The following is a 24,442-nucleotide window of genomic DNA, read 5'->3' as shown; positions in this document are numbered from 1 at the left end:
GGATGTGTTGGTGGAGGTAGACGGCATACAGTGGGTTTGTGAACTCCTCCTGCTGACACCCGATAAACGACCACAGGGACACCGTGTTCTCCTTCACCTTCTGTAATTACAGGTGGGGTTAGTCACGTCTACATGTTCTTGCAAATTTAAATAATATATTATGTAATATTCTCAGTTCTGATACATGTAAACTTCTGACACAGGTATTAAATATTTATGAAATGTATTTTTACATCTTTAAAGTCGTCTTTGAATTTACCCCCATGCCAGGACTATCTCTAGGTGAGCAAAACAATGTGCCAAATTATCTATAAAACTTTAAAAATGGCAAAAATTGTTAGTTATTTTCTAAAAAATGTCAATTATTACATGAAATTATTTCACCAAACTAAAATAAAATTTGCCAACTGCTTTCAAAATTCACAACTGGCGAATTTGGTGAATGCCAGAGTTAGCCCTGCATGCCAATGTTAGTGTCCCATACAATGATTTTAAACATCATATTAACCAATATATCTTTTCGACTTGGCAAGATAACTCAAACAGTGTAATTTCATAAAAACATAAATGTCAATTACATGTAGCTTATGGAAAATACATAATGATGATATTAATGATCTTTTAAAAAATAATGATTTACCTCTTTGATTCTTTGTTGTTCCGAATTACACAGAAATGTCCCAAATAAACAACTGTAGAGATGGTCAAGTATTGTCACCAGGAAATGCTCGTTAAATTCAAAAGCGTTAGGAAACTGAAAAGATATATAATGACCCTAAACAAACCAAACATTTACATGAATGAATCAGAAGATTCCCAATCTGAAATCTTTGCGTTTTTCTTTACTGGCAGCAGCGAGTATGATGAATGGGTTTTCCAAAAACTGAAAGCTGTCGATCATTTGATCAGTAGTAATAGAAAACAGCAAGGAAGAAGGAAAATTAAATGTTTGTTATCTAGCATCGTAAATACGAGTGCACGTTAATTTATTCCAAAATATGTTTATTTAATAAACAAAATTGGGAACTTTTTACATTCAGATTGGGAATGTTTACTCCAAAATTGGGAATTAAAAAAAAAGACATAGCCTTTGAGTAATGGTGGGGAATGGTGCCGATTAAATCGGGAGTCTAGCAACATAGGTGATAAAACCCTGTTCACGGTGAAATAGTATATAATTAATAACTGGTTACTGTCTTAAAGGGACAATCCAGTCAAATATGAGCCTTATGTGTTGAAAACACTACATACCCAGACCACATACTGGCAGTTTAACAAATGAAAAACATGTAATTTTAAAATTAGTGAAAAACCCATAATTATTCCTGTTAACTGGGGGTAGCCATTTTGTTTCTTTTTATTTGCCTCTGGTACTCCAGCTTGGAAAGGAAATGACATCAGATCCTGTAAACTATTGCATGCACAGAGTAAACAAGCACAATAATTTAGGGCAAAGCGCTTCACAAATGCCCAGATAATGTAATAAAGTATTTAACTAAACATATTTCAATGTGCATTAACAGAATAAAATGGGGTTACAGTATTTTCCTCTGCAAAAATAAAAAGAAAAGAAAAAGCACAGTCACATTGGTAACACATTTGAGAAAAAACTACATGGATGTTCCAGGTGGAATGATTGGACAATGGATGGTTTGTGTTACACATGTGCAAATTAAGATTCTTAGAACTTGTATTGATTTTTTTCATATTGAATATCTTTAGTATTTTGGTTTATTATATTTCATACAGAATTATAAACAAACATACTTCAGTTTTAATTTGTTAAGTAGCAATCATTACAGATTATAACAGGTCATGGAGACTCCCAAAGGTAGCCCAATGATTAGCTTGAACTAGCCGATGGGTCAAACAAATTATTAGGCCCCAGTGGTGTTTGACTCAACAAGATTCTACTGTATTTGTCATCTGACACAATATATCTGGAGCATTATGTCAGTTGGCATCTGTATCCCCCTGCTCTGGGAGCAGTTGCTTTTCAGAGGAGTTGGAGAAAGCAAGGCTTATATGGCTGATGAGTTTTTTTCAATACCAAACCACCTGAACCTTGGTATGTATTTACTTGAGATGTAGATCAGGTACTTTAAATTATAATCCAAATAGAAGAGAGAAAAAAAGAAGAGAGTCATTTTAAAAACAAAATGTACAGACCTGAAAATTGCACATACCTACATGTATGGCCATAGGTTAAATAATGTTTGTCTGAAAAAACATGACAAAAAGCAAGTTCCTTTAGAGCCCCTCATTTAAAAGAAACGCTCGCTTTGGTGTCCTGTGTTGTACCGGCCTCGGTGGCGTCGTGGCAGGCCATCGGTCTACAGGCTGGTAGGTACTGGGTTCGGATCCCAGTCGAGGCATGGGATTTTTAATCCAGATACCGACTCCAAACCCTGAGTGAGTGCTCCGCAAGGCTCAATGGGTAGGTGTAAACCACTTGCACCGACCAGTGATCCATAACTGGTTCAACAAAGGCCATGGTTTGTGCTATCCTGCCTGTGGGAAGCGCAAATAAAAGATCCCTTGCTGCCTATCGGAAGAGTAGCCCATGTAGTAGCGACAGCAGGTTTCCTCTCAAAATCTGTGTGGTCCTGAACCATATGTCCGACGCCATATAACCGTAAATAAAATGTGTTGAGTGCGTCGTTAAATAAAACACTTCTTTCTTTTTTTCCTGTTTTGTTTTATTAAGCTGAAGGCACAACCTGCTGTAACATACAAAAGTTTAAATTATATCTCTTTCAGTCAATGAACTGGAGAAAGAGATACCAACCTGTTTTGTCATCTGCCAGACACAGTCGATGAATTGGAGAAAGATACCAACCTGTTTTGTCATCTGCCAGACACAGTCGATGAACTGAAGAAAGAGATACCAACCTGTTTTGTCATCTGCCAGACACAGTCGATGAACTGGAGAAAGATATACCAACCTGTTTTGTCATCTGCCAGACACAGTCGATGAACTACAGAAAGATATACCAACCTGTTTTGTCATCTGCCAGACACAGTCGATGAACTGGAGAAAGATACCAACCTGTTTTGTCATCTGCCAGACACAGTCCATGAACTGAAGAAAGAGATACCAACCTGTTTTGTCATCTGCCAGACACAGTCGATGAACTGGAGAAAGATATACCAACTTGTTTTGTCATCTGCCAGACACAGTCGATGAACTGCAGAAAGAGATACCAACCTGTTTTGTCATCTGCCAGACACAGTCGATGAACTGCAGAAAGAGATACCAACCTGTTTTGTCATCTGCCAGACACAGTCGATGAACTGCAGAAAGAGATACCAACCTGTTTTGTCATCTGCCAGACACAGTCGATGAACTGGAGAAAGATATACCAACCTGTTTTGTCATCTGCCAGACACAGTCGAAGAACTGGAGAAAGAGATACCAACCTGTTTTGTCATCTGCCAGACACAGTCGATGAACTGGAGAAAGACTGGCGAGCGATCTGCATCAGCATGTTTGTCTTCTCCGTGGCCAACTCGCTGTAATCATATAACAGACATTCGTCATGAATAATAAAGATCAGGTCTCGTATCACACATGTCTCCCTCATAACCCTAACTTCATTTGCAATCAATACCCAAACAAAATATAGTGCTTCTAATTAAATTTGTCATATTTCTTATAATCCAACCAGAGGGGACAATAGGTTTCATCACCGTCCTGTCTGTCTGTCTGTCCGTCAATCTATCCCACATACATGTATAGTTTTCTGGATGTTTTTTGTTTTTTTAAACAATGCCTTGAAATATTGAGCAGATCATGATAAAACTATACAAGATATTTCACCTCAATATCTTGATGAATTGAAGAAGAAAACGTCAGAAAAACTAATTTTATTTATTTACATATTTTGTCTTATTTTATTTGAATTGGATTATACTATATTTTTTATTAATGATTTATTTGCATATCTGACAACTTGTGTACATCTGGTTCTGCTAAATTTCAACAAACATATTTTTTACATATTTGCAAATTTCAATGTATTATTTCCTTTGTATTTATATATATATTTGTGTGTCATTTTATTTATATTTGGGTTGCCCAATTTTGAGGTGGTATCCTTAAATTAAGCTGTGGCCAATTCAGTCAATGAATAAATAAATATATATATATATATAACATTTCGTATTGTTATCTTTGATAACAGACACTCAAGTTACAGAATCAGATCACTGTTATCAAACAAGCATTCTGAGTCCTGCTAAAGCAATTCATGTTCCCTATTGTACCCAACAGGTTGTTTTTTTAATCTCCTAAGTGCAAGAACCATAACTCTGTGAATCATAAAGAAAGTCAAACTTTATCTGTAATAGTACATAATTTCAGCTCAATATCTCGAGGCATATTGTGAAGAAAAAAACGTCAAGGAAACTATATGTGGGACAGATGGACAGACAGATGGACAGACAGTCTGATGGACAGAGATGAAACCTGTAATTCCTCTGGTTAGACCAGTAGGGGACAAAGAACCAGACACTCATGTGAACAGAATTAACAATATACCCCTGGCCAAATCATTGTAAAATAACACACAATACTCAAGTTACACATTTAACATTACACAACTGAAAAAAATGCACACACTTTCTAATTTTATAAATTAATATAATTATAAATTGACTTGACTAATTTTTAAAAAAAATGAAAACTGTAATATTACTAAAAAAAAAAAAACCTACACAAGCACTAGACCAGTGTTGATAGAACATTACATTTGTTATAGAATAATAAAGAAATAAACATACCTGTGCAAATTTATGTCCCATTGTGGTCCACTCTTTTTCTATGAGAACCTGAAATCCGTTAAGGGTTCGGTAATACGGGTCAAGCATTAGCATAGCAAGGCTCGTCAACTGCAAACAAAATATAACAATAATAATGAAAAACAACAATAATAATATTCATGACAAGCATTTTGAGTTATGCCAACAGGGTATAATCTTGACAATTTTTTAAGAGTCACTTTTTGGTGAATTGCGGGGAAAATAGCATTTCAAACAAAATATAACCAATTAACATACACTGGTGAAATTAGTGTTCCAATTTCACATATCTTCATCATATACTTGTACTTGTACCAGTCAACTAAAGCATTAAACACTTTACAAAAACAATTTAAACATTTATTTATTTAAACATTAAATCAGTGTAAGAACATTAGTTTGTCATTGACTATTTTATTGGTATTCCTAATATTTAGTGTAGGTTTATTAAAGATGCAAACTTGTTAAGTCCAAATTTGAGGGGAATGGTAATAACCACTGTATGATCAGATATTTAATTCCGTGTAATTCTTGCTTAACAGTTAAAATTACCTGAGCAGTGCGGTCCCAACCATCACTGCAATGTACTAATACTGATGTCTTGTTGGTTTCCACTTTATCAGCAATTCTTACAGCACCAGCGATAATTTGCTAAAAACAAACAGAACAGTGCATTACCAGAGAGTACTAGTATAAGGGATGAAATAATCAAGTACATTCACAACTGAAACACGCATCTGAGAGTACTGCTACAGTAATACATGTTCTCTACTGAGCCCAGGGGCAGGACGTAGCTCAATGGTAAAGCGTTCACTGGCTGCGCGGTCAGTCTAGGATCGATTCACGTCGGTGGACCAATTGGGCTATTTCTCGTTCCAATCAGTGCTCCACAACTGGTGTAATAACGGCTGTGGTATGTACTATCCTGTCTGTGGGATGGTGCATATAAAAGATCCCTTGCTGCCAATCGAAAAAGAGGAGTCCATAGTGGTTACAGCGGGTTTCCTCTCTCAATATCTATGTGGTCCTTAACCATATGTCTGATGCCATATAACTGTAAATAAAATGTGTTGAGTGTGTTGTTAAATAAAACATTTCCTACTGAGCCCAATAAATTTCTGTATCTCCTTAATTCAAGGGCCATAACTCTATAAAAAAGAAGAGTATATCGACATGAAAGTTAAGCTTGATCTGTAACAGTACATAATACAGCTACATGTACACACAAAATTTCAGCTCAATATTTTGAGGTATTGTGATTAAACAAAAAAAATTTCCTCTTAAGTTAAAGGGCCATAACTCTGTCAAAAATGGGTAAATCGTCCTGAAAGTCAAACATGATCTGTAACAGTACATGATAAAGCTATACACAAAGCTATACTCAATATCTTGCGTCATTGCGTAAAAAATGGACTGAAAAACTGTATGTGGGACAGACAGGCAGACAGACAGACAGAAGGTGGGTGACAAAACCTATAGTCCCAACAGGTTAGACTGGTACGGGACTAAAAACATTTTGAGGTTCAGCAATTAAAACAAATCAATCATTACGGTCGAAATCATATCACAGTTAAAAAAAAGAACAAAACAGCAAGAAAATGTACAATAAGATCAAAACAGTGATAACGCACTGAAAAAAAGAAATGTTTGATTTAATGACGCACTCAACACATTTTATTTACGGTTATATGGCGTCAGACATATGGATAAGGACCACACAGATTTAGAGAGGAAACCCGCTGCCACCACTACATGGGCTACTCTTTCCGATTAGCAGCAAGGGATCTTTTATTTGTGCTTCCCACAGGCAGGATAACACAAACCATGGCCTTTGTTGACCCAGTTATGGATCACTGGTCGGTGTAAGTGGTTTACACCTACCCATTGAGCCTTGCAGAGCACTCACTCAGGGTTTGGAGTCGGTATCTGGATTAAAAATCCCATGCCTCGACTGGGATCCAAACCCAGTACCTACCAGCCTGTAGACCGATGGCCTGCCACGATGTCACCGAGGCTGGTGATGATAACGCACTGTGTCCATAAGATTGGAATATCACCAGCCATCACAAGCATTGTTTTTTTCACAGGCCTTTGGATTTCACGGTAATGATCATTTCTGGTACCATGTCGGTAGCGTGTCAGTAAAATCACAGAACTGAAATTTTGTTTCCCATGATCATTATATCGAGTAAGACTATTCAACGAAAATAATATATATATATTTTAAATTATAATTCTAACATCACACTACTGGAGAGTGTGTTTGACACAAACAGAGGACCTGATTTGGACTGTTGTGTTAACCAAACTTCTCGGTGTTCCTGTTCAGGTAAACCCGAATCAGAGTTCGAACAAGCGCTCAATCAAATGTTTGACACATTTGAACAAAAATTTCTGGCAATAATTATTTGTATTGTATCTCTTAAATATAAGGGTCAAGAAATAGTATTTAACATTGACTATAATTTTGTAGAAAATATTTAACCTTCGGACTACTATCACTGTTGTCGAAAAAAGTCGACTTCATGCATGTGCTCAAGTACTGAAGATCGCAATTGAATAGGCCCCACTATTTCCTGTAGTTTCATTATGGGAGGAAATGATGTAGGACTAAACTATTATTTTTATTTCTTACACACCTCTTGGTGAGAACATCATGTGTTATTTTTGATAACACATAGTTGTTTACACATGTACGTGTGTTAATTTCAAGACATACAACTACATGTAGCTGCTCCTAGGTGATGTCCAGGTCACCAATGCCATATGTCTAATAAAAAAACAACGCAATGGAAATCGATTACACTGTGACGTATAGTTAACCTGACAATCATGTGTCTGTGATGCATAAGTCAGCTACAAGTGCAACGGCTGTAAATAACTTTTAGTCGAAAAATTTGCTTAAAATCTGGTTTTTGAGGATATGTAAGATATAGAATAATACATTTGTGTCTGTTAGATAGCATTTATCTCACAACTCATCGTTTAAAAACATATCAAACTCGCTTTCGCTTGTTGGATACATTTTAAAACAACTCATTGTGAGATAAATGCTATCTAACGGCCACGCATGTATTATTCTCTATTTAGCTGTCAAAATCAGAACAGCATGTGTATAATGAGAGGGCGCATCGAAAATCAACTTTATATTGAGTTTGAAAATGTGTCTCTTTGCACCGAATTTTGCAATAATAATTTAAATCAATGGTATTAAAATGGGTTCCTATAACTTGTTTTCACAGAACCTAAAAACAGTTTCCGATTGGTTCCCTTGATCACAAAGCACGGAACCGAAAAAGTGTTTCCCATGAAAATTGAAATTCTATAGCCTGTCTTTAGTAGTCAAATATATTTTTTTTCTAAGAGAACATGGCATTGCAGATGTCATCATTTTTGTCTGTTGGGCATTATATCATGAAATGACCTGCCACAAAATGCTAAAGGCTTTTAAATTTCTCAAATGTTACTTATTGAAATATAAATGTAAATTGAATCCAAATAAAACAACTAATAAAATATGAAACCTTGATGTGTTCCAGCCAGTGAGTCGAATCTATGTTGGAATACCAATGTGCTTCATCCAGTTGGGGAAAACAAAATTCCTTCAACTTTCGCAAACTGAAAACAATACACACAAAATACACCTGTACACCAGTCAACATATGAGAAAACATCATCAGACAAAACTTTGATTTTCACCAATTAAACAGTCAGGCAAACTAAGTTCAGACCAGAATTTGTAACTTTCAATATGTCAAATATGTTTACTACATACTAATTTTGTCTAAATATATTTCATACTATTAACAAAAAACTGACCTTTGATTATTCAACATCTAAAATCAACAGTAACTTTCTTCCTCCCTCCAATCCCAAAGGGAGTCTGTATGAAGTGTTATAATTAGGTTTTATATTTTTAACAAAATTCCTTCTTTCCATGTAAATTCCACTTAAGTACATGTAGTTCTCAAATAAAGTAACTGTTATCAATCAACTCCTGCAATTGCCAACGGCGATCAGCAATGCCGTGGACATTGCTGTGGAATGTTTCATTCTCTATGGCACTTTTTCTACTGTGGACTATATTTGAATGTTTTTTTGCTGTGGATATTTTCTTAATTGCAGGGGTTGTAAATAAATAGATGGATAATCAATATAAAAGGAATATTTGTGACAATATCATTAAGTCAAACAGTAGGCACCATGTAACACGAACCTTTCTCGCATCACATGAATGTTGTGAATATCTAAAAATATGAGCTCAGCATTCTGGTATGCATCTTCATTTTCATAGCCTCCACCTCGGGCCTGGCAAAAACAAAACATAAATTTTATTGCCAACTACTCCACTTGAGGCCTGGTTCAAACGTAAGTCAGAGTATGACAAATATTTTGAAAAGTCACTAGCCACAGGGCTAGTGGGTTTGTGAAAAGCACTAGCCCACCAAGATAAAGCACTAGCCCAAATTCCTGATCAATTATAACTGGATTTTTATATAATTTTTGTAACATTACACATTTACGAGTACAACAGTAAAATAAAACAAACACTTAAATCATGTTGTAACTTTCAGTTTTTTGTCGTGTCGTACGTTTTGTCTTTTGTCAAGTGTGATCCATCGTCATTGTTCCGTTTTCGTCCCCCCCCCCCGGGAAAAATAATTGAGCAAACTCTTGGTTGGTATCTAAACACACTATCAAAATAATTAAATTTAAATGAGAGTACGACAGTGTGACACACGGTAATAGATGGTTCAGTGTATTTGGTAATTGGTTATAATTTAGGGCCTACTATTTATGTCGCCAGGAACGGTGATTACAGGGCATTATCCCGTGTCAGACGATATTATAACGGCGACATCTAATCGTTGTTAATTGATGAACAAAAAAGGTATTATCTTGTATCGGCAGCTGTGACGTATTATCCAAACCGCTACACGTAATAGGCCAAGCCGAGTCATTGCATATGCGGTTACCATTAAAGTAAATTGGATTTCCGATAACCACATGTTAGCGAAGTGTTTAAATTAGAAAACAATAGGTAAATACAAAACACAAACACTGAAATTCAAAGCATGGCTGGGGTTTACTTGATTGAGATTAACCTGTCGTCGCGATTGGTGATTTCCAAGTTCTTAGCCTAACATATGTGCGAGATTAACCAATCAAAACACGCATGTCATTAGACTTTATTTCCTGTGCCAGAAACTTGAAAGGGAAAGGTAAACAATGCATGCTGTAACTGTGACGATGTAGAGATAGCATGTTACTGCAGTTTGCAGACCTATCTCAAGTGGATTATTATTATATACTGATTGCGTTGTTGATATTATTCGATGACAAACGTCACAATCAAATTTATTAAACGAAATTTCAGCCGAGAGAAAAAGAAAGAAAGAAAAAAAACCCACGATCGAGCGATGACGAGAGGAGGGGGGAAACCACTAGCCCGCAGGGGCTAGTGGTTTTGCGTTTCTCACTAGCCCGAACTTAAAAACCACTAGCCATGGGCGTCAGGCTAGCGGATTTGTCGAACTCTGCGTAAGTGCTTGTCAAAATAAACTTTAAACAATGATGAAGAAAATAACCAAGAAGTGGTTTCAACATATTTATTTGCTTGGATTGGCCAACAGGTCTATATTAAGGGCTCCCCTAGCATGTTACAAAAATACAATATTTACAGTCTGCATGACATATATGTATACATGGTTTCTCTGGAATTTAAAAACATTTTGGAGAAAAGGGGAAAAAGAAGAAGAAAAAAGAAAAGCTAGAGAAGAAAGATGAAGAAAGAGGAAAGATTTAAAACTGACCGAGGGTGGTGGTCCAGGTCCCCATGTCACTCCCTTAGATCCTCACATATTAGGGTATATACTTTGTTAATATTAATATGCTTTTGGTCTGACCCACAGCACTAACTAATGACCAAGGGTGGTAGAGGAGCATAGGAGTGACTCTTTAATAATGCCAGGTGCAACCAATGAACACGCATGGGAAATGGCAGGTGTGTGGCACAGATAGTCACAAGAGACAAGTACATGTTGTGGCTTGAGAGACAAGGACTGGGATGTGGAGGTGGACAGCAAAAAAAGTAAAAAAATAGGAAGAGTTGCCACATTGGCAAGAAATGAGATGGAATTCAAATGAAAAAAAAAAAAGGGGGGGGGGGGGAGGGCAGTGGGATAAAAAAAAAGATAATAATAATAAAAAAAAGAGTAAAGTTTGTTTTATTTAACGACGCCGCTAGAGCACATTGATTTTTTATCTTATCATCGGCTATTGGACGTCAAACATATGGTCATTCTGACACTGTTTTTAGAGGAAACCTGCTGTCGCCACATAGGCTACTCTTTTTACGACAGGCAGCAAGGGATCTTTTATTTGCGCTTCCCACAGGCAGGATAGCACAAACCATGGCCTTTGTTGAACCAGTTATGGATCACTGGTCGGTGCAAGTGGTTTACACCTACCCATTGAGCCTTGCGGAGCACTCACTCAGGGTTTGGAGTCGGTATCTGGATTAAAAATCCCATGCCTCGACTGGGATCCGAACCCAGTACCTACCAGCCTGTAGACCGATGGCCTGCCACGACGCCACCGAGGCCGGTAAAAAAATAATAATAATAAAGATATAAACTTAAATTTTATTCTGATGAATACAAAATAAACTATGATTTGGCATCTAAGAATAATGTGGTACATTTACTGGAGGCTAAAATGGATGGCTGGTGTTCAGGACATACCTGTACATGTATGCATTACAAAATGGTGAAAAAAATGCACATTCCCATGGTCAGATTTTGCCAGACTTTTAATATTGTTTGCAAGATAGTTCCATTTATAAAAATCCCTAATGAAGTTTTTGTGGCAATTTTGACTGGTTTTCAGCCAAAATTAGATTGAATGTATTAAAATTCATTTATTGTAAAACCAATTACTAATAAAAGCATTAAAACTGACTTTATTAGCGACAGCATTCACACTGGGTCTGGCGTCCATGATGAAGAGTTTGTGCGACTGAGCATTGGCGTCCATGATCAGCTGTAGATAGTGTTCATCATCCTTGTTACGCTTCCCGGCCACGCCCACCATCGGCTGACTCGATCTCATGATGGTCGCCTGGCTTTCAGGGTGGATCCATGACAAAACCTGAACAAATAAAAAACACAAAATGCCAAAAGAACTACCGAAATAGAAAAATAATAATGTAAAGAAGCAAAATTTAGAAAGTCATTAAGAACAGAAAATTAAACGCAAATGTTTGATCGAGTAGTTGTTACTCACAGCATACCAGTTGTATATATGCCATAAATGATTTGGGGGAAAGACAATTAAATAAAACTATCAACTTAGTAGTCTGAGGTCTGCATATCTGACATAATAAACAGCTGCTGTATAAAATTTGACTTTAAGTAATGCTAATCCCAGACTACCAACTGTCACGACAGACTTGGTCAACCTGCCAAACTCACGACTTCTACGACTGTCCAGTTGCTAGTCTGAGCACTCTTACAACTCTATTCTCGTTGAATACAACTCCTACGATGGCTGCCATACCTGATTAAAAAAATGAATCTGGGGCCTAACATTTGTTGCTAGTTAAAGCACGCACTACAACTCAACCCGACACCCAGATGTTAGTCTAAACGTCATGCGTCAGAAGTCAACCAGTCAATCACAGCGCAGCATTAGGCCATGTGATATCATCCAATGGTGTACAAAGAAGGGCATCTTAATATAAATCACGTTACATCATCTTAGATGATTTTGGAAAAAAGTAAAATGGCTACATGTAATACTAGAATGAAGGACATTTTCAAAATAATTTTAGTATATTATACAGGTTGATAATACTTGGTATATCAGTTTGACTTATTTGTTTGACCAAAGAAAACATATATAATTCATGTTCTTATTATAAGCTTTTATTGTTTTTCATTGTGGTCTTCATATGGCATGCACGTCTGTACATACATGTGTGTGTGTGTGTGTGTGTGGTATCATAATACAGTGGAACATAACATCATAATCATTGTTGATTGTCAACTGATTAGTTGTTAATCTGAGTACAATCATAAGTCAGGAGTTGGAGATACAATGCAACCATCGAGTTGGCCGACTCTGTCATGACAGATGATATTCTGAACCTACCATAAGCCTGTTATCAAATATCAAGCTCTATTTCTATGGGAATGGACACTTACTGGTAACCTGTTCTTTGTGCGGAAGGATGCCACACTGCGAATCTCTTCTTCAGTAGCAGCCACAGGCAATCCAAGCTGAATATTAACATAAACATGAGTATAATACACCAGCAGCATGCAAACAAAACCATTAGGAACTATTTTAAAATGGCAAGCATATATAACAAATGAAAATTATTTGATGAACAATAACCGTCCAAAAACAAATATGCAATGCTAAAAAAACACACAAAAAAACAAGAGACCAATCTAATTAAAATTAGCTCCACTATTACATGTGGATCTAAAGACAGCCAGTTGGAGCTCATGTCCACCAATCAAAACCTTACTTGCAGAATCCTGCCAGTGATTTAAAAATAATTTGAAAACATTCCGAATTATCCTGAGGGTATACGACATGTTTCGTGTGAATTACGAATGCCTTAAAACATGTTTTATTTTATAAAATAAATAATTTGTAATGTAAAACTGAAGACTGTTTAGTTTTTTTTAAATTTTATAAATAAATAAATAATTTTTAATGTAAAATTGAAAACTGATAACCCATCCCGTACATATTGGTATGGTTCGCTGTACTGCAGCCACTAAAATAGACTCGCCCGATATTTTTAGAATTTGTATGCTCCCAAATAACGTTATAAAAGGCGAAGTGTGATTGGTCAATATTTAAATTATTATTTACAGACGAAATGTTACCTGGACATTGGGGACTATGCAGTGTTGTTAGTTTTAAATCACTGGCAGGATTCTGCAAGTAAGGTTTTGATTGGTGGACATGAGCTCGCACTGGCTGTCTTTAGATCCACATGTAATAGTGGAGCTAATTTTAATTAGATTGACAAGAAACTTACATGTATCATCCTAGAGAGCTCCACTATTTAATTATTAATCTTGTCAATAGTAGAAGATAACATTTGTATAATTTATAGAGACTTTCAAATTTTCAATGTTACACTTCTAATTAAATGTTTTTAATTTAATAAAAATTAAAACTTCTATAATATCTCACTATAGTATTAGTTTGAGAAGACTTCCCCAGAGAATCACTTACCATGCTTCAAAACCATCAGTGTGAGAAAAGTGATACCTATATCTCAACCTTTGACTTCACCAAGGTCACGATCACTGTGAGAAAAGTGATCCTTATATCTGACCTTTGAATTCATCAAGGCAACGATCAATGAGAAAAGTGATACCTATATCTGACCTTTTGACTTTGTCAAGGCAAGAAACGTTATACTCACTATGGGAGGATAAGTATCACAAAGGTCAAATTTCTCATTCAGTTTAGAGATCTTCCAACTCTCTGTAGGTAAACCCTGAAAAAGGGAAATGATACACTTATATAACAGTGTGTTTCCTCCAGTTTAAGCATATATTTTATATACCCAAATTAATCTTGTAATTAGTGAATGTTTTAATTTTTATACACATGTAAAGTGTAATATCATCATGACATGCAACAGTTACATGTAGGTACTATTAGAATAAACATGCTTAGAACAAACTACTTGCTAGAATGAACTGACATAAAGTCCAGTTTTTCCACCCCATATATTAACAATAAATTTTAATGTATAAACAAACTACAGTCAAGCACCATATTATTGATATTGTGGGGACCAAATAAAAATATCGAGTTGACTAAATATTGACTAAAACATTCAGGCAAATAACGGTATGTTTAAAAAATTTATTAAAAAAAATTGTCATTAAAAGATGACATATAAAAATATATACTAAAATGCAGCAAACACAATCACCAGTTAAAGAATGTCTGTTTGGTTTTACTCAATAATAGATGAGTGTTATCGGATTAAAGGATTAAGTTACAGAGTAAAAAAAGTAAAGTTTGTTTTATTTAACGACGCCGCTAGAGCACACTGATTTTTTATCTTATCATCGGCTATTGGACGTCAAACATATGGTCATTCTGACACTGTTTTTAGAGGAAACCGCTGTCGCCACATAGGCTACTCTTTTTACAACAGGCAGCAAGGGATCTTTTATTTGCGCTTCCCACAGGCAGGATAGCACAAACCATGGCCTTTGTTGAACCAGTTATGGATCACTGGTCGGTGCAAGTGGTTTACACCTACCCACTGAGCCTTGCGGAGCACTCACTCAGGGTTTGGAGTCGGTATCTGGATTAAAAATCCCATGCCTCAACTGGGATCCGAACCCAGTACCTACCAGCCTGTAGACCGATGGCCTGCCACGACGCCGTAAGTTACGGAGTAAGTAACAGCATGTTTTCACTGCCTTGATCTTGTTTGCTTATTTTAAGTCCCTCTTGCTTTTTCAACTGTACCCAACAAGCCCAAAAGGGGCAACTCACTATAGCCCTGCCCACCCATAAACTCTGGATTGAAGAATATATCCCTGGCCTTTGTAACACCCTCATTCAAAACCACTTTTTAACACCAACATTCACAACTACATAAAAAATTCAGGGGATTATACTCTGTCAAAAAAGAAACGCATAGGTGATAGGGAAAGAAGAAAAGTGTTTGATTTTACAGAATATCGTTTTTTGGTACAATGTTGCTGAATGACCATGTTTGTTAATGTTCCGGGAATGGGACAGCATGTCCAAATGCACCCTAAAACAAATTTAAGGCATGTTGTGGCACATTGTGCAACAATTGCAGGAAATCGGTGTGAAATGGTCATATTTTGGCGAATGGACATGAAACTCGGGGAAAAGATTGGGGTAGTGATGGGTATTTAAAGCTGCAATGCTCACAATGATGCCTCATTTCCATTTCGACGTAGACGAGTTGCAAGATGCCAAGACTATGCCTGCTGAATCAAAACATTGCAATAGGCCGCCTACAGTTAGACGAATCGCAGTCAGCAGTTGCACACCACATGAACGTCCATCAGAGCACCATTTCACGTCTCTGGGACAGGTACCAGCAGTTTCAATCAGCTGAAGACCAGCCCAGAAGTGGAAGACCTCGTATAACAACTAAAGCACAAGATCGCTACATCCGGGTTCTGCACCTGCGTCACCGAACTGTCACAGCAACGAACACTGCTGGACGCATACCTGGTTTGAGAAGGGTGTCTGCACAAACCATTCGGAACCGGCTTCAAGAAGCTGGTTTATGGACTAGGAGACCGTATGTTGGCCCCGTCCTGCGACATCAACATCAACATTTATGTGTTTGCTGGTGCACGAATGTACAGGGGTAGAACTTGGGAAACTGGCGGCGAGTATGGTTCAGCGACGTGTCACGTTTCCTTCTACAGCGACGTGATGAACAACATGTTTACAGACACCGCAATGAACGTTTTGCCAACAACTGCGTCACCCAAGTTTACAGATTCGGTGGAGTGAGTGTCATGATGTGGGGAGCCATCTCATACATCGGCAGAAGTGAACTTGTGTTCGTACAAGGCAACCTGACAGCTGTACGCTACCGGGATGAAATTCTTCGCCATCACATGCTTCCTATTTTGGATCGACAGAGAGAACTCTTTCAGCAGGACAATGCCAGGCCGCATACGGCACGTGTAACAATGGATTTCCCACAGAATGAGAACAGTAATGTGCTGCCATGGCCATCAAGATCGCCATATCTCAATCCCATTGAACATCTATGGGACGAACTGGACAGACATGTATGCCAGCGTGACCCGGAGCCTCAGACGCTTCAGCAACTGTCACATGCACTGCAGGAAAAATGGGCTAGGATTTCACGTGCCTGGATTCAGAGACTTATTCAGTCTATGCCAAGGAGATGTCGCACAGTGACTGCTGCTGCTGGTGGCCACACAAGGTACTGATTGCCCTAGTGCGATGCTGTTTGGTGACGAAAACGCCTCCACTCCACTGCCGTCAGTCCATAGCAAGAACATTGTCACATACTCATGTCAGATTTGACTGATACTATCATAAATAACGAAATTATTCCACTTTGTATTAAAGAGATAATTCCATGAATATTTCGCCTATGCGTTTCTTTTTTGACAGAGTATATTTCAAAGTTAAAAAAACACTACATTTGCAAGATGATTAGCAACATTATTAACTTAGGCATATAACAGAAAAGAGTATTACTGGTATCAGTCTAAATGACATCCCTGACAGGCCTCTGATGGGTCAGAATTGACCAAATTCACAGGTTTCTCACCAAATTTAGTTGGAATTGGTCTGGTAGATCTCTCGGAATTACAGTTCCAATGCATTTCTCTCTATACCAATAGTAAACTTCACCCCATCCAGGGACAAATGTGGGACCTGACATTAGTGACATTTAGAAATTAGATAAACCATCTATTGATTTTAAAATGACATAAGTTAGTATAATCGTATATATTAAAAAGTTTTAGTATTAATAACCAAATTTAAATTCATCTTGAATGACAATCTTTTGTGTCTGGTTAATTTTAACATTTAAGTCTTTTAAAGACATGCTTCTTAATTTCATAAAATTTGTTAAAATTTAGTAACAAGCATTCTGATAGTACTGCTAAAGCATTACATGTCCTCTACTGGGCTACACAAATTTCTTATATTGCCTAAGTTCACGGGCCACAACTATATCAAACATAGATAAATTTCATTTTTGACAGAGTTATGGCCCTTGAATAAATTCCCATGAAAGTCAATATTGATTTAGCCATACCGGAAGCCATCGGACATAAGGCTGGTAGGTACAGGATTTGCAGCCCGGTAACAGCTCCCACCCAGAGAGTGTTAACAACTCAATGGGTAGGTGTAAGACCACTACACCCTATTCTCTCTCTCTCTCACTAACCACCTACAAATAACCCACTATCCTGGACAGACAGCCCAGATAGCTGTGGTGTGTGCCCAGGACAATGTGCTTAAACCTTAATTGGATATAAGCACAAAAATAACTTGAAATGCCAAGTCTTGAAGCTTTGTGAAAAGTAACTCTGGAAAACTATATGTGGGACAGACAGACAGACGGACAAAGATGAAACCTAGTTGGACCAAGAGATTAAACGTTTTCGAAATACAACTTGCATCAGATTATGCTAGCCCCACTCCCATGGCTAGTGATATTCAGTGTTGGGCTAGTAAATAATTACTATAACTAGCCCAATGGCTAGTGGAAAAAAAAAAACCTTGTCAAATGCTGCATTTACTTATTTTGTAAATATGAATAACCTGCCCCCTCTTTCCACCCCAATCTAAGGATTTTTAAGCTCAATTTTCCTCTTGAGGTGACATATCTTATTATTACTATTAGTAAAATTGTATTTATTTAAAGTAGGGCTAGTGAATTTTTAATCATGGCTAGTACATTTTTAAAATCACTGATCCCATGGCTAGTGGATTTTTTTAAAATTCTAGAAGCTCTGGTAATGTGTCGATTTTACTATATTTAAAAACTGATCAGTATACTTTCTCAGTGTTCTCGCTGGGTGAAAATTAAAGGAGGGTGGCCGCTCGGCACCACACTCTTCAAAAAAACATCAACAAAAAAAGCCCACCAATAAACGAAAAGAAAAAAAAGGGGGGGGGGGGGGGGGGGGGAGTAGTTTGGTTACCATATTGTTGTGTGTTGGTAGACTTTGAGAAAAGACATACTCCTTATTTTGCCTACAAAAAAGTACAAAGGGGTTTATAAAAAGACTCGTCTTTTAATTGAACCGAAGATGATATCGGTCTGACATTCACGGGCAGTTCCGGTTTTGCTGGACTGATCAAAGTTTTAATATTATTATTTTTAATAAAGATTTCAAGATATACGAAAAACAATAAAGATGTTTGTAAAGTGATCTCCTAATGTCAGATACATTTTTGTTATTTCTATCTTCATCGAATGAATCGATCGCTGTGATAAAATATTATCGCCAGCTGATAAAGTTTTGTTTTTGTAAAGGCAGTGTATATATTATTTGGCACTCAAGATAAATGATTTTAATGATAAACACTACCACTTCCGTTGTTTTTATAAGCGTTCATATCCCCTCAAAATGAAAAGTTTACAATATTTTATAAAGAACTGCTGAATAAACAGAATAACAGAAAGTAAAAATCATCAGTTTCAACTGAGGACAAAATATCAAACGATAGTTAGTGGAAACAAAAGACAGAATGACCGTTCTGATCACGTGACAAATTTGGCGCCAAATAAGAGGGTTTTTTTCAATCAGAGATTGCCAAATCCGTAAAAAATAAAATGTTTTCATTGCTTACATAAAATATAACTTTTATTGTGTCTATCAAACAGATATTGGACAAAATAGAGGCTGTTAAAAATACTGTTAAATTACGTTACGGTAACTGTCGGAAATGTTTCGTCAATTGCTTTTTCGTACACAACACGGCTTGTTTCCTTTGATGTCCAGTGTGCAGACTGATCATTGTTTTTTATGTGGAAAAAAGTGCATTTGGAAAAAGCGGAGATAGGTGCTGGAAAACAAAGAGGGGCGCTCAAAAATAAAGGAGGGCGGGGAACGTGAAAGGAGGGCAGCAAAATGGAATAGCCAGGCGGGGCACCCCGCTTAAATGGATCAGCGAGAACACTGCTTTCTTTTGATCATCAGAAACTTGTATTTAATCCATATCTAATACACATGATTTTTAAACAGTAATGAAATTCATTTTAGAAAACTGAAGTAACATTTATGAAAGCAAAATTCATATTTAAAGGAGCTCAATCACGGATTTAGTGGGCCTTGTTTCTCTAAATATGCATTATAAATGAAACTTACATTCATTTGGAATATCAAACCTAGTTACTGTATGATCCAAAACATTTTAATTGAACTACAATCGAGGGAATTCCATGATATGCTTCATTTTTAAAATTTGGAAAAATACGGAAAAACAGACTCGTAGTGATGAGGCTATACATGTATATACGACAACCGTATAATGTATTTTTGGATTTTATATAAACGCTCGCCGTTTATAGAGACTTGGCAAATGAGGGCCAGCTATATACATGGCAAATAATGAAAAATATATTATTTCATGACAAAAATAACCGCAAATACGCTGAAATAAAATAATAAACAGTCGGAACATGAACTCACCATTTATTATTATTATTATTATTATTATTATTAGGCGTGTGTGCAAAATATTTTGACTGGTTCGCAAAGTGGTATTTCGGTTTTAATGTATAGCGTAAAAAACCCAGTGTACTGTTGCATGTTTTGTCGTCCAAAGGTTGGCTAATTATTACTTAACCCAACTGAATCCAGTTCTACGTGCAGGGACAAGTTCAGCCTCCCGTTTGTGTATGTGTGCACGCACGTTAATCTTGCATTTTTATAGCCAAAACTCCTCCAGGTAAAACACCGCCCCTCCACCCCAAAAAGGTAGTAGTAGGCTAATTATAATAGTAGTAGTAGTAGTAGTAGTAGTAGTAGTAGTAGTAGTAGTAGTAGTAGTAGTAGTAGTAGTAGTAGTAGTAATAGTAATAGGAATAATAATTGTGTATTATTATTATTATTATTACATGTACAGTGTATTATAATGTTGGTGAAATCATGTCGCGGTGGGGTTGGGTGGGGGGGGTGGGGGGGGGGGGGAGGCGGTTGTTACAGAAACATTACGTAAATTTAAAGGGGGACCCGGGAGTGGTCTCAGCTTTACTAGTAGCCTATAAAAAAATGTATTTTGAGTTTTACTGCCCCTTGCAATTTTCAGCATTTGAAATGTGACTAAATACAGCAAAATAACCTTTCAGTCATATTTATTTGCGATAAAATAATTTTTTTTTACAAAATTTACGTAAGCAGCCTCAAAATTGCAATCAGTAAAATATTATTAAGTTCAAGCCCTGTTGTTAGTTTGTGTAGTGTCCGTAGTTAATTTCTTTCAGATAATCTACCTCAGCAGCTGATAATTTGCAGTTGTTATTTTTATTTATTTATTTATTCATTATTATTTATTTATTTATTTATTTATTATTATTAATTTTTTGTTAATACTGTAGGGACAATATGACGCTATTCATATATCTATGGAAAACATACACAAAAGGGTCTGCTAAATTCATATACTCCCCCACCCCCTCCCCTGTTCAGAAAATGCACCGTTCGTACAGTACTTAGTATGTATTCCTCCTGTTCCAGATGGTTCGGTAATATGGATCAATCAAATACATGTACTTATTTACTGCCTATATACATTTTTGCTGTGAATATAGCCAGCCCTCGTTAGTGGAGGCTATATACACGGCCTTCGTATATATAGTCACATCGTATATAAACACCGTCTAGTTCAGAGTATTCTTTAAAAACGTAACAATTCCTATCCCAAGTCAGCTGTTACGGAATATTTTGCATAATAATGAATTTGACAAGGTGGAAAATGAAGGTGTTCATGATCCAGATCTTTAGAGTTTTTCACGTACGACTAACGATAAATTTACCTATAGATGCAAAGGGCTAACTAGTCGGGATTGTCGACGTTTAACATGTTTCTGTCACTAAAATAAATTAATGTATAAGCTTATTATCATTACATGTTCAGTACATGTTTTTATTATTTTTTAATAACTTATTTTCATTGTTGTTGTTTTTTCTATTTACCCTACATCACAGAGGACGGCCAAGTGTTCTCGTTACATGAGCTTGGTAAATTGTTTTGACATTGCGGTTATTCGGGGAATACCCGTCACGTGACTCAAAATAATACGTCACACCTCTGCTCTCCAAATGGCCATTATTTTTCTCAGAATTATGGACCGTACCCATAATTCAATTATTTTCATAAAATATCAATAATAAGTGTGATATGGTGGTTATGTAGATGGTTCAATAAAGTACTTTTAGATACAAATCAAATGTATATATTGTCATATAATACCTTGTTGGGTTAATAATTAGGTCAACCATCTGTGAGAGAGTGCATTTAACATGCCTACTGGTATAGAATGGTCTTTCATACAACTGCAACAACTGCATACATTATTTCTCCCAAGAACTCAAGACAATTACACATTTTCAATGGAAAAATGTAAGTCTAAAAATCTAACAATTAAGCACATCAATAATAAACATGCGTTAAGTTATTTTTTGAAACTTAAACATCACTTCGGTACAAATTATGACACTAAACTGTCAGGGACTGGGAGATCCAGCAAAAAGAAAAGATGTATTAAATTATCTGAAACAAAAGAAATATAATATATATTGCCTGCAAGATACACATTTCATTAATGAATTGGAACCATACATAAAAGCACAGTGGGGTTACACGTGCATTTTTAATTCCTACTCTAATAACTCCAGAGGTGTAGCTATCATGTTAAATAATAATTTTGAGTGTAAAATTAATAAAACCAAAACGGATAATGCTGGAAATTACATAGCAATGGATATAGCTATAGAAAATACAACAATAACGCTATTATATATTTACGGACCAAATGTTCTGAAAAATATTGAAGACTTCGAAAATGAACAGTACATAATTTGTGGCGACTTTAACTTAGTGTTAAATCAGGATTTGGATACTAGTAATTATCTACATGTAAATCATCCTAACTCAAAGAAAACATTGTTAGATAATTTACAAGTGTATGATTTGGTTGATCCGTTTAGGGAATTGTACCCAACATTAAGAATGTATACACGGAGAAAGAAAAATCCTATTAAGCAGGCGAGATTAGATTTTTATTTGATCTCTAACAATTTGATGACACATGTAGAACAAGTAACTATTGATAATAGCTATAGATCTGACCATGCAGGAGTGATTTTAAAATTAAAACTAAATACTATTAAAAAAGGTACAGGTTTGTGGAAATTTAATACTTCTTTATTAAACGACAAAGAGTATGCTAAGAAATAATAAATAATATAAAAATGCAATATGCTGTCCCGGTATATAATATAGATGAAATAAACACAATTCCAAATGACACACTTCAATTTACCATTAATGATCAACTTTTCTTGGAAACGCTATTAATGGAAATCAGAGGTGAAAACGATATCATATTCTTCCGCCAAAAAAAGGGAAAAACAAAAACTGGAAACTAAACTGTGCGAAGATATTAAGGCATTAGAAGAAAATGAAGCCATAAACTTTAAACAAATAGAAGAACAAAAACAAAAATTGTTAGAAATTAGAAAAGAGAAATTAAAAGGGCATTTTATTAGATCTAGAGCTAAATGGGTAGAAGGAGAGAAACCTTCAAAATATTTTTGTAACATGGAAGCAAGAAACTTTCATAGCAAATTAGTTTCTAAAATAGAATTAGAAAACAGAAATTTAATCACAGACCAAGCTGAAATATTGAAAGAAACAAAACGTTTTTATGAAAAACTGTATTCAAAACAGGAATCTGAATGTGAAGATGTAACAAAATTAATTGAAAACTGTAATTTTAATATTCTCTCTGATAACGAAGCAGCAGAGTTGGAGGGGGAATTAACGTACGCTGAAGCTTTATTATTTCTTAAAAATATGAAGAATGAAAAAAGTCCTGGTTCTGATGGATTTCCAGCAGAATTTTAAAAATTCTTTTGGCTTGATTTGGGGCACTTTGTAGTTAGATCCATCAATTATAGTTACAGTATTCAAGAAATGTCACATGTACAAAAACTAGGCATCATAACCTGCATACCAAAAGCAAACAAACCTAAGCAATTTTTAAAAAATTGGAGGCCACTCACCCTTTTAAATTGTACTTATAAAATAGCATCTGGTTGCATTACAAATAGGATAAAAACCGTATTGGACAAAATTATTGAAAAAGATCAAACAGGATTTATAAAGGGGAGATACATAGGAGAAAATATAAGGTTGATATATGACATTATGCAATACACAGAAACATATAAAATACCAGGTCAGCTATTATTAGTAGATTTTGAAAAGGCGTTTGACTCCTTATCCTGGAAATTTATTCAAAAAGCTCTAGACATTTTTAATTTTAAGTGTTCAATAAAAACTTGGATACAAACACTGTATAAAAATTCAGTTTCAGCTGTAATCCAAAATGGACATCTATCAGAAAGTTTTAAGTTATACAGAGGCTGCAGACAAGGCGATCCGTTATCGCCCTATATTTTTACAATATGTGCAGAAATACTGGCCATTTTAATATGCAAAAAACAAGAATATTAAGGGAATTTATATTGATGGAGAAGAATATCTTATTTCGCAGTATGCAGATGATACTACTTTTATTTTGGATGGATCTCCCGAGTCACTGTACGGCACACTTACTACTCTAGACTGCTTTGCAAAAATGTCAGGTTTGAAGCTAAATTATTCTAAATCAAAGACAATATGGATTGGCAGCAAAAAATTCTCAAATGAAGTCTTTTATCATACTAGATGGAAATTAGAATGGGGTTCAACTAAGTTTACTTTATTGGGAATTTGCTTATCTTTAAATCTAAATGATATAGTTAAAGAAAATTTTGAACCAAAAGTATTAGAAATGGAAAGTACAATGAAAATCTGGAGTGCACGGAAATTGACGCTATTA

General features: G+C 35.9%; 1 protein-coding gene across 2 annotated transcripts in view; it reads right to left on the bottom strand.

Moving 5' to 3' along the window:
- Positions 1 to 24,442, bottom strand: part of LOC121376172 (myotubularin-related protein 2-like) — a 40,911-nt gene that overhangs the window by 1,729 nt on the left and 14,740 nt on the right. For both annotated transcript variants that reach the window (XM_041503981.1, XM_041503982.1), the window contains exons 8-17: positions 14,249 to 14,323; positions 13,005 to 13,079; positions 11,761 to 11,949; positions 9,017 to 9,108; positions 8,325 to 8,418; positions 5,353 to 5,451; positions 4,783 to 4,890; positions 3,421 to 3,513; positions 641 to 754; positions 1 to 100 (exon numbers count right to left, since the gene is read on the bottom strand). The exon at positions 1 to 100 is cut by the window's left edge and continues 80 nt beyond it. In XM_041503981.1, the coding sequence (XP_041359915.1) occupies positions 1 to 100; positions 641 to 754; positions 3,421 to 3,513; positions 4,783 to 4,890; positions 5,353 to 5,451; positions 8,325 to 8,418; positions 9,017 to 9,108; positions 11,761 to 11,949; positions 13,005 to 13,079; positions 14,249 to 14,323 (1,039 nt within the window). The remainder of the gene's footprint in view (positions 101 to 640; positions 755 to 3,420; positions 3,514 to 4,782; positions 4,891 to 5,352; positions 5,452 to 8,324; positions 8,419 to 9,016; positions 9,109 to 11,760; positions 11,950 to 13,004; positions 13,080 to 14,248; positions 14,324 to 24,442) is intronic.

This window comes from Gigantopelta aegis, chromosome 6 (assembly GCF_016097555.1).
Source record: "Gigantopelta aegis isolate Gae_Host chromosome 6, Gae_host_genome, whole genome shotgun sequence".
Taxonomy (NCBI): Eukaryota; Metazoa; Mollusca; class Gastropoda; order Neomphalida; family Peltospiridae; genus Gigantopelta; species Gigantopelta aegis.
Note: the sequence above shows the minus strand (reverse complement) of the source record. Positions and strands in the feature narration are given on the sequence as shown.